At 38.5% G+C, this 15,144-nt stretch overlaps 1 protein-coding gene and 1 non-coding gene across 2 annotated transcripts in view; both read right to left on the bottom strand.

Annotated features, from left to right (window-relative positions):
- Positions 1-2,453: 2,453 nt before the first annotated feature.
- On the bottom strand, positions 2,454-2,558 carry LOC119259998 (U6 spliceosomal RNA). Its single transcript, XR_005128643.1, has one exon. It is a non-coding gene; the product is annotated as a U6 spliceosomal RNA (small nuclear RNA).
- Positions 2,559-10,389: 7,831 nt separating this feature from the next.
- The window catches only part of KCNG3 (potassium voltage-gated channel modifier subfamily G member 3), a 42,550-nt gene continuing 37,795 nt past the window's right edge, over positions 10,390-15,144 (bottom strand). The window contains 1 exon segment of the mRNA XM_037528969.2: positions 10,390-13,005. Within this exon segment, the coding sequence (XP_037384866.1) occupies positions 12,360-13,005 (646 nt within the window). The 3' untranslated portion in view covers positions 10,390-12,359.

Genomic DNA, 15,144 nt, shown 5'->3' with positions numbered 1-15,144 from the left:
AGGAAACAAAACATGATTCAAAAAATTAAACTATGTAACTGAATAAATAACAACAACAATTAAGACAAATAATATCCAAAATTTGGAAAATTCAAGAGCAAACATTTTGGTAACCTCGTTGTTAATGGTGTATACAAGCAAAAGGAATTTAATGGAAGTTTCCAATGAACCAGTTACTCACTGAGTAACCCAAAAGATCCTCAAGCCAAATTTCCACTTTCATAGTGACATCAGGCATCATCCAGCAGTGGGGTCTCCTGCTGATTACTTCCGTAACAAGCATGAAGGACCCCCAAGTTCTCATTGGCACCAAATCTAGGTAATTACTTCTTTGCAAAAATGTCCTAAAATGGTAACTAATGTGGGGTGGGGAGAGGACCTGGAAGTGTTAATACCAAATTAAGTACTCCTTCATTTGAAAAAAAGTGTTTATTTAATAATAAACCAAACATGCCAATTCTAGACAAGGCCACATAACAGCCACTGTTTCTGCCCACAGAATGACTCACTCCCCTTGTAATTGTGACTAATTACAACAGCCATTTGAATTCAGAGTAGAATTAGTTTTCTACTTTTTTTTTTTTTTTTTATTTATTTATTTATTTATACAAGCACTGGGTACAGTCAGATGCGCGGAAGGGTGAGAGAATTCACCAGAGCCAGAGCGGGGAGCAGAGCAGGCAGAAGGACCGAAGTACACTGCTGAGGGGAGCAGCGGGCGGCAGGAGAGGTCTGCGCGCCATGTGGGACCCTCCCCCGGTGGCCGGGGAGCAGCTGGGGATTGAACCGGTGCTGCAGAGGCTGCGGGCAGCTTCGCAACCCAGCGCTCAACCGCTGCGCCACCGGGGAGGCCCCAGTTTTCTACTTTTGAGTGTACCAGGCCTATCACCAAGTGTTTGCCACAGCAGATTCATCATGTCCAACTGTCAAAAAGGCATGATCATGGTGGCGCAGGGTGTGGTTCTGTGTGAGGTTTCTGAAGACCATGTTATGGCTTTTTCAGTTCCTCCTTCTCAGGGAAACTTCCCTGCCCACAACAATCTCACCACTTCGAAAACAGTGCCTCCCCCAAGTCAAGATAGAAGACCTCGGCCCATCTTGGGAGATGTCAATGCTAAAAATGCTACTCTGGAATCTGAACAGGGAAAGAAAAGAGAATCGACCAGTGAATACCACATGGAAAAAATACTGGAAGAGGTGCAGAGAGACCAAGCTGGGGAGAACAATACCCACCCAGAGAGGCAGGAAGGGAGATGGCAGCACTGCCAGACTCAGGCAGCTGCAGGCTGTGCCTTGACCATAAACACCCGCTGCTCTCAAACCTACCAGCTTCCTATAACAAATGAACATATCAATATAGTGAGAAGGGTGAATATATTTCTTGTGTGTTTTTTAAATTTTTGAATAACTGCTAGTTATAAATTCTTTTATTTTCAGCAAATTTTGTTTTTTAGGATGACCAGCTCAGGTTAGAGACTTCATATTATCAGAACACTTACTAAAAGCATTAAGCAAAAATAAGAGAATTATAAACTATCAGTACATTACTTTTTATGAAAAAGTTACCATAATTGTCATTACTCTCTCTGAATTTTAAGAATTGGGAATCCTAGTCCTCATAAAAATAGTTGTCATGAATAGTACCAAATGCATTTATTTTACATTTGTAGCAATGTACATCTCTCTTTGAGATCTTTTTTCTAATATTTTTAGTAAATGTGTGACATTACAAATGTGGCAAGCCCAAATAACTCCAGTAGATTTGATATCCACATTTGCATAAAAGATTAACATTCACCCAGCACTTTCATGAGACTTATTAAAAATGTAGCCATTAACCAAAGGCCTTTGGGGCTTTTGTACAAAATTAGAAAACTGTAAGTATTCAGTCAAATACTACATACATTAGCAATATTTCTCATGAAAAAATTGCCAGTGGGACGCTACCCATTTAAAGTTAGTTGGACTAGAAAACTTGACCTTGAAGGTGATCTTCCAAACCACGTGGGGAAGTGATATTTACAGAATTTACAGATAATTTTGACCTCTCTCCAATTATTTTACTGGCATAACTCCCTTGAGGAAATTTCAAAATGATTAGATTCATGGTGAGGGATTACATTAAAAATCTGGGTATAGTACTTGTGTAAAAGCCCCTCAAGTGAAATCAAAGAATGGGTGTTTTATACCAAAAGGGGTTTTCAGAGGACATGTGCCAAGGTGAGGACAGCTGAAGGTCATCTCTGTGTACTCAGGTCCCAACACACAGTGACACAGGCAAATGTTCCTACCGTGTGCTCACAAAAATTTTAAAAAATAAATAACTTTTCCTGTGGTAATGCCATAGGTTAACTATCAAGCCTTGCTTTTCAGATGGTTTCTTCCCCATCCCCTAATTCAGTGATACTTGTACTTCCAGTAAATACTGTGGAAAGAGGTAGACTTTTTCTTTTTTTAATATTGAACACTTCACAAATTTGTGTGCCATCCTTGCCCAGGGGCCATGCGAATCTCCTCTGTATCATCCCATCCCGTAAATGTGCTGCCGAAGCAAACACAAAAGGTGCAGGCTCACAAATGCTAGGAAACCAACAGCAGACTCACACAGACCCCTGCTTCTGTAGCGATTTTACCAACGTATCCCTAAGACTGAGTAGAGAATGTCAACAGATCAACCAGGGAGGCAAAGCCCACCTTTCTCCATACCTCTAGCATTCTCTGAGTATTCCTGGACTATATGGGTAGGAGAAGTACAAGATCAAGTGGTAGGTATTAAAATAAATCAACCAACAGAAATAAATTATCTCTTTTTTAATTAATTTTTTTTTAATTTTGTTTTTGTGTAGAAGAACTGGGGTGTAAGCCAGAGGTGTGGGAGGTGGGGGGGGGTCAGTGAGAGGATTCACCAGAGACAGTGGGGAGTAGAACAGGCAGATTTACTGAAATACACTACTGAGGGGAACAGCGGGCAGCCTGTTCAGGAGACAGGAGAGGTCTGCCGCGCCATAGGTGGGTTAGCTCCCTGGCCAGGAATCGAACTCAGTTGGTAGAGGTGATAGCGCTAAGACTTAACCCCTAGGCCACCAGGGAGACCCCAGAAACAAATTATCTTATCTCTGCTGTCTGTGTGTCTGTATCTTTAGGCAAATGAATACAAATTCAAATTCACTTGGTTAATGAAGACCATCAAATAGTCTTAGAAACTATTAAATGTCTATCAGTTGACAAACTATAAAATTCATCAAGCATTAGAGTCTTGAATAGATTTAGAAACTCACTTCAACAAAATTTATTTCCTGACATGGACAATACAACCACTCAACTCAATAAAACCTATCCATCTCTTCCTGAAAACACATTGTTAGAATTCAACACCCTCTCATGATAAAAAACATTCAACAAACTAGGAATACAAGAAAACTTACTCAATATGATTCAAAAAAACCCACAGCTACATATGAAAAACCCACAGTTAACATCACACTTAATGGTCAAAGACTGGAAATTGTCTCTCTAACATCAGGAATAAGACAAAGATGTCCACTCTTACCACTTCTATGATATTGTACTAGAAGTTCTAGCCAAGGTAATTAAGCAAGAGAAAGAAACAAAAGGTATCCAAGTTGGAAAGGAAGAAATAAAACAGTTTCTCTTTGTAGGTGACATGATTTTATATAGAGAGATTATTGTTTAATAAAAAATCCTCAAAAACCTATTAGAGCTAACAAATGAATTCAGCAAGATTGCAGAATACAAGCTCAATAAATAAAAAACGCTTGTGTTTCTCTACACTAGCAATGAACAACTTCAAAATGAAAATAAGAAAACAGTATCATTTACAATAGCGTCAAAAAGAATAAATATTTAAGAATACCAAAGAAGAGTCAGAATTGAATATTGAAAACTAAAATATCAGGAAAAAATTTTAAGACTTAAGTAAATGGAAAGACATCCTGTTTTCATGAGTTGGAAGATGTAATATTATGAAGGTGGCAGTATTCACCTAACTGATCAATAATCCCTATCAAAATTGAATGCAATCCCTATGAAAATTCCATCTGCCTTTTTTTGCAGAAGTAGACAAACTGATCCTATAATTCATGTGGGAATCCAAAAAACAAAACAGAATAACCAAAACAATCTTGTAAAAGAAAAAGGACTCATACTCTCATACTTCCTGATTTCTGAGTTTACTACAAGGCTACAGTTTTCTATTTGATTCTGGCACAATATTAAACATATAGGGAAACAAAGGTTCAGATGAATGAAATGGTCATTTTATTTTGACAAGCATGCAACATCATACAACGGTGGAAAGAATTGTCTTTTTTTAGCAAACAATACTAGGGCAATGTATAGCCACACTCAAAAAATTGAATTTGGACCCCTACCTTACATTATATACAAAAATTATCAAAATGGGTTAGAGGCCTGAAAGTAAGTACTAGTACTATGACATTTTTAGAAGGAAACAGAAGAGGAAATCTTCAGGGCCTTGAGTTTCTTAGATATACCATCAAAAGCACAGCAGACGAGAGAAAAATAAATTAGACTACATCAAAATTAAAACTCCTGTGCTGCATATGGTATCACCAAAGAAGAGAAATGACTGGCCCAAACTGAGAAAAAAATAGTCACAGACCATATATCTGATAAAGGCCTAGAAGCCTAAATATATATAAAGAATTTTTACACTTCAACAATGAAAAGACAACCATTTTTAAAGGGACAAAAGATGTGAAAAGATATTTCACTCAAAGCGGTATATCAGTAATAATCAATAAGCACATGAAAAAATGCTCAACATCATTAGTCACTAGAGAAATGCAAATCAAAACTATAATGAGATGCTACTTCCCACCCACTAAGATAGCTGTTATAAAAAAGGAAAATAAATGATGGGGAGCATGTGGAGAAATTGTAACCCCCACACCACACATCATTAGTGGGATTGTTAAATGGCTCAATTGCCTTGGAAACCAGTTTGGCAGCTTCTCAAAAAGTTAAACATAGTGTTACTATATGACCCACTAATTCCCTCTTAGGTGTATACCCAAGAGAATGAAAACATATGTTCACACAAAAACCTATTGTGAATGAAAACCTACGGTGAGTGTTCATAGCAGCATTGTTCCCAGCAGCCAAACGTGGAAACAATCCAAATGTCCATCAACTGAGAAACAATTAAACAAAATGTGGTATATTCATACAACAGATATTATTCAGCAGTAAACTGAATCAAGTACTGTACTCGCTACAACATGCATGGACCTTGAAAACAAGATGTAAACAATGGAAGCCAGATACAAAACGCCACATAGCCATTTATAGGAAAAGTCCCCAAAGGGGCAAATTCATAGACAGAAAGAAAGTAGGTTAGTGTCTGCCAAAGACTGGGTGAAAGCGAAAGGGGATGGCTGCTAAAGTACACAGTTACATGCAAATGCTCTGGATTAGACAGTGATGAGGGCTGCATAGATCTGTGAACACGCTATATATCACAGAATTACACATTTTAAAAGATACCATGACACATTTTATGGTATGTAAATTATATCTCAATTTTAAAAAATTGCTAGGACCACCTCATATTTATTTAATGCCCTAACCTGCTCTTTCAAAATAACCTAAAGTTTGTCACCAAAAAACACAAGACTAACGACACTGGTTAGTTTAGTCAAATATGCAGTAACTGTGTCTCACTTCCCTCCCTAGCCACTCAGTTGCTTCTCAGCACTTTGCAGACATGCTGTGTCTTCACAGTGTGGTATTAAACAGAATTACGATGTATCTACTAAGCAGAGAGCGCGAGCTAGAAAAGATTTAGAATGGCTAAGATTTAGAATGGCTAATAAAAATAAAGTGTCTACCTAACACCCCCAGCTATCCCTTAGGAAACTTTGGTGGGAACCAGAAAACCATACTTTCTTAGTTGATAAAAATCCTCTTTATTAAGTCACATGTTATAACCTCAAATCTGAATCACACATAGCAGCTTTTCAATAATGTGATCTGATTCTGATCCTCATGCATGTATGCCTTTCTCAAGAGATCTTATTTTTATACACACGAAAAGATCAAATCTAAAAAACATGTGGTTTGGAGAGCGGAGGTTATTCTGGTCAAAGAGGAAGAGGCAGAATGAGGGGCCTGAGGGCATCCCCAGCACTGATAAATTCCTTCAGCTCCACCACCCTCAGTGCCTGAGAAACAGGAAATCTTCCAGGTAGACCTAAGGGTGGGGATGGAGGACATCCAGTAAGGAATGACTACGGTAGGCTGGAAGCTGAGGGTGGCACTGCCTGCAGCCTGTACTGCCTTGGCTGGGCCATCTTCCCCACAAGTGAGACCAAGAAGTCAATAATAATAAGCTTTGTGGGGGAACCCAGCCCCTCCAAAAAGATGAAATAATATAAAATAAATTAAAAACATGTACATTAGGGAACAAGACACCATGAGGATGGCTCACAAATTAGAAGAATGCTCTTGAGATCCTGTGCATATCCATCATGGTGTATGTGGAATATGATGAAATATACAAACCTTTGTTTCATAGAAATGTTTGGAAACCTGCATTAAAAAAAATAGATGCACCATAATTTCTTGCCTGCTATAGTGTCCCTACTTCTGCCTTGCACTGTAGCACAAAAAGATGCACAAATTAAACACATATTTAAGAAAAAGACACCTACATATGCTCAATTTCTACCTTTTTCAATGGGTTGTGTTGACTACAAGAGTTAATAAAATGTGCCTTCCATTAAATTATAAGCTAAATCTTATCAAGATGGGGACCATTACCCATTATTCTAATCTTTAAACTGCAACACTTACATGGTTTGTATTAGTTATTCAAAAATATGGTTAAGAATTACTGAATAAAAAAAGCAGATAATAGGCAGTTGATCTCAAAGTAAAAATTTGACCTTTTCACTTCCCCCCTATAGACAAAATTAAACAGCTTTCTTTCATGTGGACTTGAAAGCTAAGGTAATGAATTTGCATTTTTATTTGCATGTGTGTCATATGAAAGATTGGCTTAAAAAAGAAAGACATATCTACATATATGTCTCTCTTCTATATATAGCTATGACCACATATACTCTTCTCTTATATCAGAGTTCAGGATTTATAACTCAACTGCTCTCCAGTAAGAAAGTAAAATTCTCCTGCCCTCTCTATATTGTAGAGATTGAAATTGCGTCCCAGCTGTAAGATCAAGCTTATAACATGCAGATAAAAAGCAATATGTAAGTTGGATAAGTCATTGCATATTAATACAACAAAATATTTACTGTATGTTAACACAGCAGAAAATCATTGTATATTAATACAGCAGCAATACAGCTTAATGAAGCAAAATATAAAGTTACCTTCCTTTAAAATAAAAAAAAACTTTATAACAATATCCGCTATATATGGTTTCTACTCTGTCACGGGCAGAATTACAGAATTATTTCAAAACAATTGAAATAACTTAAGTCTGGGGGGAAGAAAAACCTACCTAATACAAAATTATGGGAAATTTTAACTGTAGTTCTAATACAGCATTGCATAAATAAAATAAGAGCACTATTTCAGATATAAATGACATAGCATTATTTAATCCTGGTAGGTGAATTCCAAACAATATTTATTCCCTCTCTGGCTTTCATCCATCAACTATCATTCATGATTCCACTCTACTGGTAGAATATTGTTACTTTAAAATATAAATGCAAGGATTCTCACAATGTTGCTTAAGATTAATTTGTTCAAATCACAGCACTGATGCAGATTATCAAATGCAATAATTTGATTTTAATAAATATCAAATAAATAATAAACTGACAATTCAGCTTATGGTAATGTTTATTTTTATTTTTTTATTATTTTTGTGTGTGTGTGTGACCTTCGCCGGTGTCCGGGAATCGAACTGGCACTGCAGAAGCTGCGGGCAGCCTCACAGCCCAGCGCTCAAAGGCTGCGCCATCAAGGGAAGCCTGAGCTTATGGTAATGTTTAAAATGTAAGTACTTATTGGGAATATCTGGGAGAACTGAAAAAAATCTCAAAGTTCAGGTATAAGTGGGGAACTGTTAAAAGAAAAAAAGTTAATGCTAAAACAGGACAAGATAATCACACTTGTGGATGACTTATAAAGGTAAATCATTAGTTCACTTTCAGAGACAGAAGTGATACGGCCCATTCTCAGAGTGCGGATGGGTCTGGAGAAAAGAAAAAAAAAATACCGCAAAACAGAAATGTAGGGCCTCCCCAGTGGCGCAGCGGTTGAGCGCTGGGTTGCGAAGCGGCCCGCAGCCTCTGCGGCGCCGGTTCGATCCCCGGCTGCTCCCCGGCCACCGGAGGAGGGTCCCACATGGTGCGCAGACCTCTCCTGCCGCCCGCTGCTCCCCTCAGCAGTGTGTTTCGGTCCTTCTGCCTGCTCTGCTCCCTGCTCTGGCTCTGGTGAATTCTCTCACCCTCCTGCGCTTCTGACTGTACCCAGTGCATGTGTAAACAAAACAAACAAACAAACAAATAAATAAATAAAAACATGCCTCTGTTTAAAAAAAAAAAAAAAAAAAACAGAAATGTAGGGCCTCCCGGTAGCGCAGCGGTTAAGCGCTGGGTTGCGAGCTGCCCGCAGCCTCTGCAGCGCTGGTTCGATCCCCGGCTGCTCCCAGCCACTGGGCGATGGTCCCACATGGCGCGCAGACCTCTCCTGCCGCCCACTGCTCCCCTCAGCAGTGAACTTCGGTCCTTCTGCCTGCTCTGCTCCCCGCTCTGGCTCTGGTGAATTCTCTCACCCTCCTGCGCTTCTGACTATACCCAGTGCTTGTATAAATAAATAAATAAATAAATAAATAAATAAATAAATCTAAAAAAAAATGAATAAAGCAGCAACTCCAATCTGCATATTTAAAAAAAACAGAAAACAGAAATGTATACAAACTTTTCTGACCAACACAGAACTTCTCCAGAACACTCCTTTAACGCTTCAGCCATCAACTTCCTATTTAGTGATGCCATTTCTCAACCTTCTGTCCCTTCCAAATAATGCAATAACTGTGACATAACAGCACTTATTTTATATAGTAAGCAGGTGCACAACTATGAGGATTTGCAATTTAAAACTATTGAAAATCTGAATTTCTTATACACTGATCCCAAGTTCTCCTTCCTGATATCTAGAGCATCTAAATACAACATTAAGTTTTATTTGACCTATAAAAAAGGACTTCAAAGCCCCAAAGAAAATAATTTTAAGAGAAACTCCTCACCTGCTGATACTACAAAATAAAAAATAAAGTAGTCTCTCCAAATCAAAAGTCTGGACACTAGGTACCTTGAGCCTGATTTGATAATACTATGATCACCTGTTCCAGTTACCTAAGACTGAGAGTCTCAAGGTCCAGCATGGTAGATTTTCAGTACTAAAACTGAGACAGTCCCAGGCAAATTTATGGATGACAATGCCTTAATCACAGTCTGCTGGGAGCATAGTTCGCGAGCTGTTAACATTCGGATTGTATAAAGCGGCACAGGGAGGAGACAAGGTAAACCTGAAGTTCTCCAGGGTTCTTCAGTTCTAATTTCCTATGACCCTATGAAATAGTCACACCACGTCAGATTGGATTTTATGTTGCATACCTAAGTGCATGGGAGGTCAGAGTGCTCTGGAAATACCTTGTGAAGCTGTATGTTATGTTTGGAGTTATGCAAGTTTAATAGTGAAACAGAGCTAGGAGTTCTGGGGGGTTTATTTTTTATTTCTACAGAAAAGAGGAAAAATAAACTGCTTCTGGAAAATATTGGCTATACAAAGCCTGGCATCACCGAAAAGAAATTTCTTTGTTACTTAAGGGCACCCTTAAAGTCTGTGTGTTCCAACATGGCTATACATGTATATATAGGTATATGCTTATACATGTGTGTGTATGTGTATGTGTATATATATATATATATATATATATATATATATGCAGGTGTATGTTTCTCCTTGTCTCTTCACACAGAAGTTTCTCTCCCCAAAAATAGTTAATAGTGGGCCTCCACTGGTGGCGCAGTGGTTGAGCGTTGGGCTGCAAAGCTGCCTGCTTTGCAGCGCCGGTTCAATCCCCGGCCGCCTGCAGTGCTGGTTCGAGGGTCCCACATGGTGCACAGGCCTCTCCTGCTGCCCGCTGCTCCCCTCAGCAGTGTACTTCGGTCCTTCTGCCTGTTCTGTTCCCCGCTCTGGCTCTGGTGAATTTTCTCACCCTCCCGCACTTCTGACTGTACCCAGTGCTTGTATAGATAAATAAATAAATCTTAAAGAAAAAAAAAATTAAAAGTGATCAATTAAAAAAAAAAAGTTAATAGTTTGTATCCAAGTCTTTCATAGACACTGGGGATATGAAGGTGTGTGCAAAAGCCCTCAAGATATGATATACTTGGGGAGGTAAGGCATATTCCCATGAAGAGTTCCCAGTGCCAGCAAAATTGATGGTTATATTTTTATTAGTGATATGGGAATGCTATCATCTGCATATTATTTGCATTAAGCACAAAGTCTTCATCCATATAGGCAAGAAAAAAAAATCCACGCCACTTATTTCAAATAGACCAAGATACAATAAACATAGAATAAATAACAGAATTTATTTTGTGTATATAATAAGTAGCATATCAGCCTGCAGAAGCAGGGAAGATGGGTGAGATTCTGAATAGCCAAAATATCACAAACTCAGAGAAGGGAATTAGGGAAAAGGAACAATTTTGCTTTTATTACCTCAACAATTGCAACGGCAAAGAATTGTGGCCTCTCAAGGCTTTTCTCAAAACCCAGAAATGTGTTAAGAATAAGATACTGGGCTAGGTTTCTAGAGAAACACATTTTAGTCCTGACTCCTTCATAATCATATCCTCCCTTGCCCTGGCTTTCTACCTGTTCTAGTAAAGATTTGAGCTAGATGATGACTAATATTCCTTTAATGAACACTTTGGGTAACCTTTCCTTTGACAGGTATACCCAGGCCCTATGCCCTCTCCACTGCAACTGAATTACAATGTACAGCATTAAATTATTCATGAACTTGTTATTTTAATTTTCTGTGTTCACATACTGACTTCTTTATAGCAACTGGTTAATAAAGCAAAATCCTAATTCACATTGCTAAAATTCAGCACTAAACAATCATCAGTTTTACATTATCTAGTCCTAATAATCTAGCCAGATTAATGTGGTATATTATTCAATATTGTTACAAGTGTTAGTGTAGCTCTAATTCACAATGATAATGATCAGATCAAATCATTATGTATTCATTGCTTTTAGCTAGCTTAACATTGTCTTAGCTATACAGAAACTAAGAGTAAGGAAATATTCTTTTTTTTTTTTTTTTTTTGAGAAAATCCAGTGACCACATCTAAATAAGACTTTAGTATCAAAAGGCTACATGAATAACCTTTGATCTTGTAAGTGTTAAACCCATTGTGTTTTGGGGGGAAATAGGAGAAGAAGAAGATAAATATGGATTGTAATATCAAACTATTTCTATTATCATTTTTATGTTGGAATTCTTGTTTGGACATCAGAATGTTGGGACAATTATTACCTAGTAACAGCAATGAACTCAAAGAAAATGAACGCCGATAAATTGTGAACAAGTGAGACAAGTTCTCTCCATTCTGAAATATACATTTAAGTCATTTCAATAAAAATATAAAAGAAATCCAAAATGGAAAAGGAAGAACAAACTCAAGCTTTATGAAGCTGTAGGATAAGATGAATAGGAGCAAAAGTAAATCAGAGAATTGAGAAATATGCTGCAAAAGTTTTTCAAGTACTATTCCTGTGTGTACATAGCTCCATTATGCAGTTTAAAATTTCGCCAAATTTTTTCAGTATTTGTTAAACAGTTCCTGCATGTGACATATGTTTCCAGGATACTTCTGACATTGATATGCAAGATTATAAAACATTTAGAGATGAAAATGTTACTCTCTGACAAAAAAAACAACACTGTAACTTCCAAGCTTCTTCTGAATTCATAAGATAGAAAAACATTTGGAAAATAGTGGCTTTCAGTTTTAAAATGTTCAAATAATATACTTTAAAACAAACACAAAAAAGTGTGATGGATCAAGGCAAGGAGGAGACAAGTCTAAATAAAATAAGACCTAAAGTTTGCTCTGTCATTACTTTTTTCCTCTGCAGTCTCAATCCTATTTACTCCATAATAAGTAAATTGGTTTATCCCTTCAGCTGGGAAGGATAATTTTTACTCTACCAAGATGATGACAGTACCACTGCATTGCTCACCAAGCAGGAAATGCATGAATATGAAGTAGCATCAACTCTTTCCATGAGAGTGTATGCAAGAATTGATTTGCATTGCATTAATTTAGGAACTCAGTGGAGAGGCTCCTACTATATCTGGCTGATCTAAACTTGAGCTCATGATAACACTGCACAAAGCTATGGTAGATAAAAGTGATAGGTAATGCCAACAGAACAATTCCACTGACAACACAAACTCCTCCAAGAATTCTTCCAGGCACTGTGATCGGATACATATCTCCATAGCCGACTGTAGTCATAGAGATAATCACCCACCAGCAGGCAGCAGGGATGCTGGCGAAGTCCTTGTTGGATGTTTCCAGGTCCAACCCATGTTCAAGAAGCTGAGAAAGTGCACTAAAGATTGCCATGGCAACACAAATGAAGACAAGTAACATAACCATCTCTCGGTAACATCGTTTGAGAGTCAAACCAAGTGTCTGAAGACCAATGAAGTGACGGGCAAGCTTAATCACCCAAAAAATCCTCATCATTCTGAGCACCCTCAAGGTGACTCCAGCCCTCTGGAGCTGAGAGTTCTCGCCTGTAAACACTGTCATTAACACGGAGATGTAATACGGCGTGATTGCCAGTAAATCAATGATGTTCAGGGGTCTCTTGACAAACTCACACTTGTTTTTGGAGACGATGAACCTCACGATGCACTCTGCAGTGAACCAACCTATGCAGATAGCTTCAATTATCCTGTCAAGAGAACAAAGGAAGAATTGATCATTTTATTTTTAAGCATTTTAATAGCTCTTAGATTTCTTCAGATAGTACTACACTGACATACCAATTCAGTCACTTTTACAGAAAACATATAGAACAGACAGTATTTCCATACTAACACCATCAGACCCAACCAGGACACCACAGAACAACAAATATTACAGTTCAAATGAATTTTGAATTAATAAAATTCTTATTTATGTACGGCATATAATACCATGAACTTTTTTCTTTTTTGCTTGTCACTAATACTTTTTTTTCAAATTTTTTAAAGTAAAATCTCTTATTTTTTAAAAATATTTATTTATACAAGAACTGGGGTACAGTCAGAGGCGCAGGAGGGTGAGAGGAGTCACCAGAGACAGAGTGGGGAACAGAACAGGCATATGGACCAAAGACACTGCTGAGGGGAGCAGTGGGCGAGGCAGGAGAGGTGGGTTTCTCTCCGGCCGGCAGGGAATCGAACCCGCATTACAGAGGCTGCAGACAGCGCCACGGGGGAGGCCGTCACTAATACTTAAAAAAGAAATTTGTCTCTTATTGGGTGATTTGAAAGGAACTTAATCTCAGCGCACCATGATATGAAATGTTACTTATCCCAGGAGGACAGAGGTCCTCAAATGTGATGTCAATTATGAGGTGCATCAGGACTGTTTCCTACAGAGAGTGGACAAACCCAAGTGTTTAAGGACTAGATCTTGGAAAATAAGAGTGAACTCAAAATCCTTCCCTAAAATGCTATTCTGCCTTCTTGGAGGTTTGTGTGGGAGACTCTGAAATTGAGCCAGCAACCTGGGCTTTGCAGGAGAGCACCAGGTCACGACCCTCCTCACAAGTGTCACAGTGGAAAGAAGACTGAGGACGCCTGCACTGAAGCAGAACAATCGCTGGAATTGTCCCAAAGACCCCGCTATTTTAATGCAACATAAATTTTTAAAATAGAAGGCCACATTTTACCTAAAGCAGTATTAACCAACCTTTCCACATCATGGCACACACTGAAAATAATAATATTTACATAGTACACTGGCACCAAGGTGTAGTGTTCTTGAAGCAGAACCAACAGCCGGGGACCTTGGCTACCCCGGCCCCCGGCCAACACTCCCCAAGGCTGCGGAAATTATAGCTCTGTTCACTGGTTAGAAAGCCTTCATTTGGAGAGAGAGGGGATTTTTAATTAATTTACATTTTAAATTCTGAGGGGATTTTTAATTAATTTACATTTTAAAATTTAAAAGTTATAATTACTGCATCATTCCTTTTTCTCAGCATAATTCTTTCTCACTATTAATCAACCCAAATATCAGAAGTGGATATGAGAATGGAGAGAAGAAACTGGAGTAGGTGGGATGCTAAGGCCCATGGGACAACCTTTTGAAAAGAATTACTCAAAATGCGTGCCATAGAATACAGACCACACTGGGGCCTCCCTGGTGGCACAGCGGGTTGAGCACAGTGCGTTGAAGCTGTCCACAACCTCTGCAGTGCCAGTTCGATTCCTGGCCAGCCAGGGAGATACCCACATGGTGCAGCAGACCTCTCCTGTCTCTCCCGCTGCTTCCCTCAGCAGTGTATTTCACTTAGTTGGCCTGTTCTGTTCTTGGCTCTGTCTGTGGTGAATCCTCTCACCCTCTTGAGCCTCTGGCCTGTACCCCAGCTCTTATATAAATAAATCTTTAAAAAAAAAAAAAGAATACAAACCACACTGAAAATTACCCAGGAAAATGAGTAAGATCAACCATGTCTCTACAATAGCATTTGCAAGGCCATAAAAATTAATGCTATTTTCTAAACAGGTGGTACGTCCACATGGCTCAAATTTAAAAGGTTAAAAAAAAGAGAGCATAGAAGGAAGGTTTTCACTCTCACCCCATTCCCAGCCACTCAGTTCTCCAACTCTACTGCAGCCACCGGTTCTTCAGGACACTCATTACAAGGGTGAAAAATGTCAAAAACCAAACTCTGCATACGGAATTAAGCAAAAAGGTGAGTTTATTACCAGTATTTCAACCTGCAATTCTGGAAATTCAAGACCACAGGAGCAATGAGTTCAGAGCTGCTCACAGACCATGAGCTTTTTGTGGGTAAATATGGAAGCTATTTGGCTTTTTT

The sequence above is a fragment of the Talpa occidentalis genome, unplaced genomic scaffold (assembly GCF_014898055.3).
Source record: "Talpa occidentalis isolate TD23 unplaced genomic scaffold, MPIMG_talOcc4v2.1 talOcc4.5, whole genome shotgun sequence".
In the NCBI taxonomy this organism is placed as follows: Eukaryota; Metazoa; Chordata; class Mammalia; order Eulipotyphla; family Talpidae; genus Talpa; species Talpa occidentalis.
This window is presented reverse-complemented; position numbering and strand designations above follow the sequence as displayed.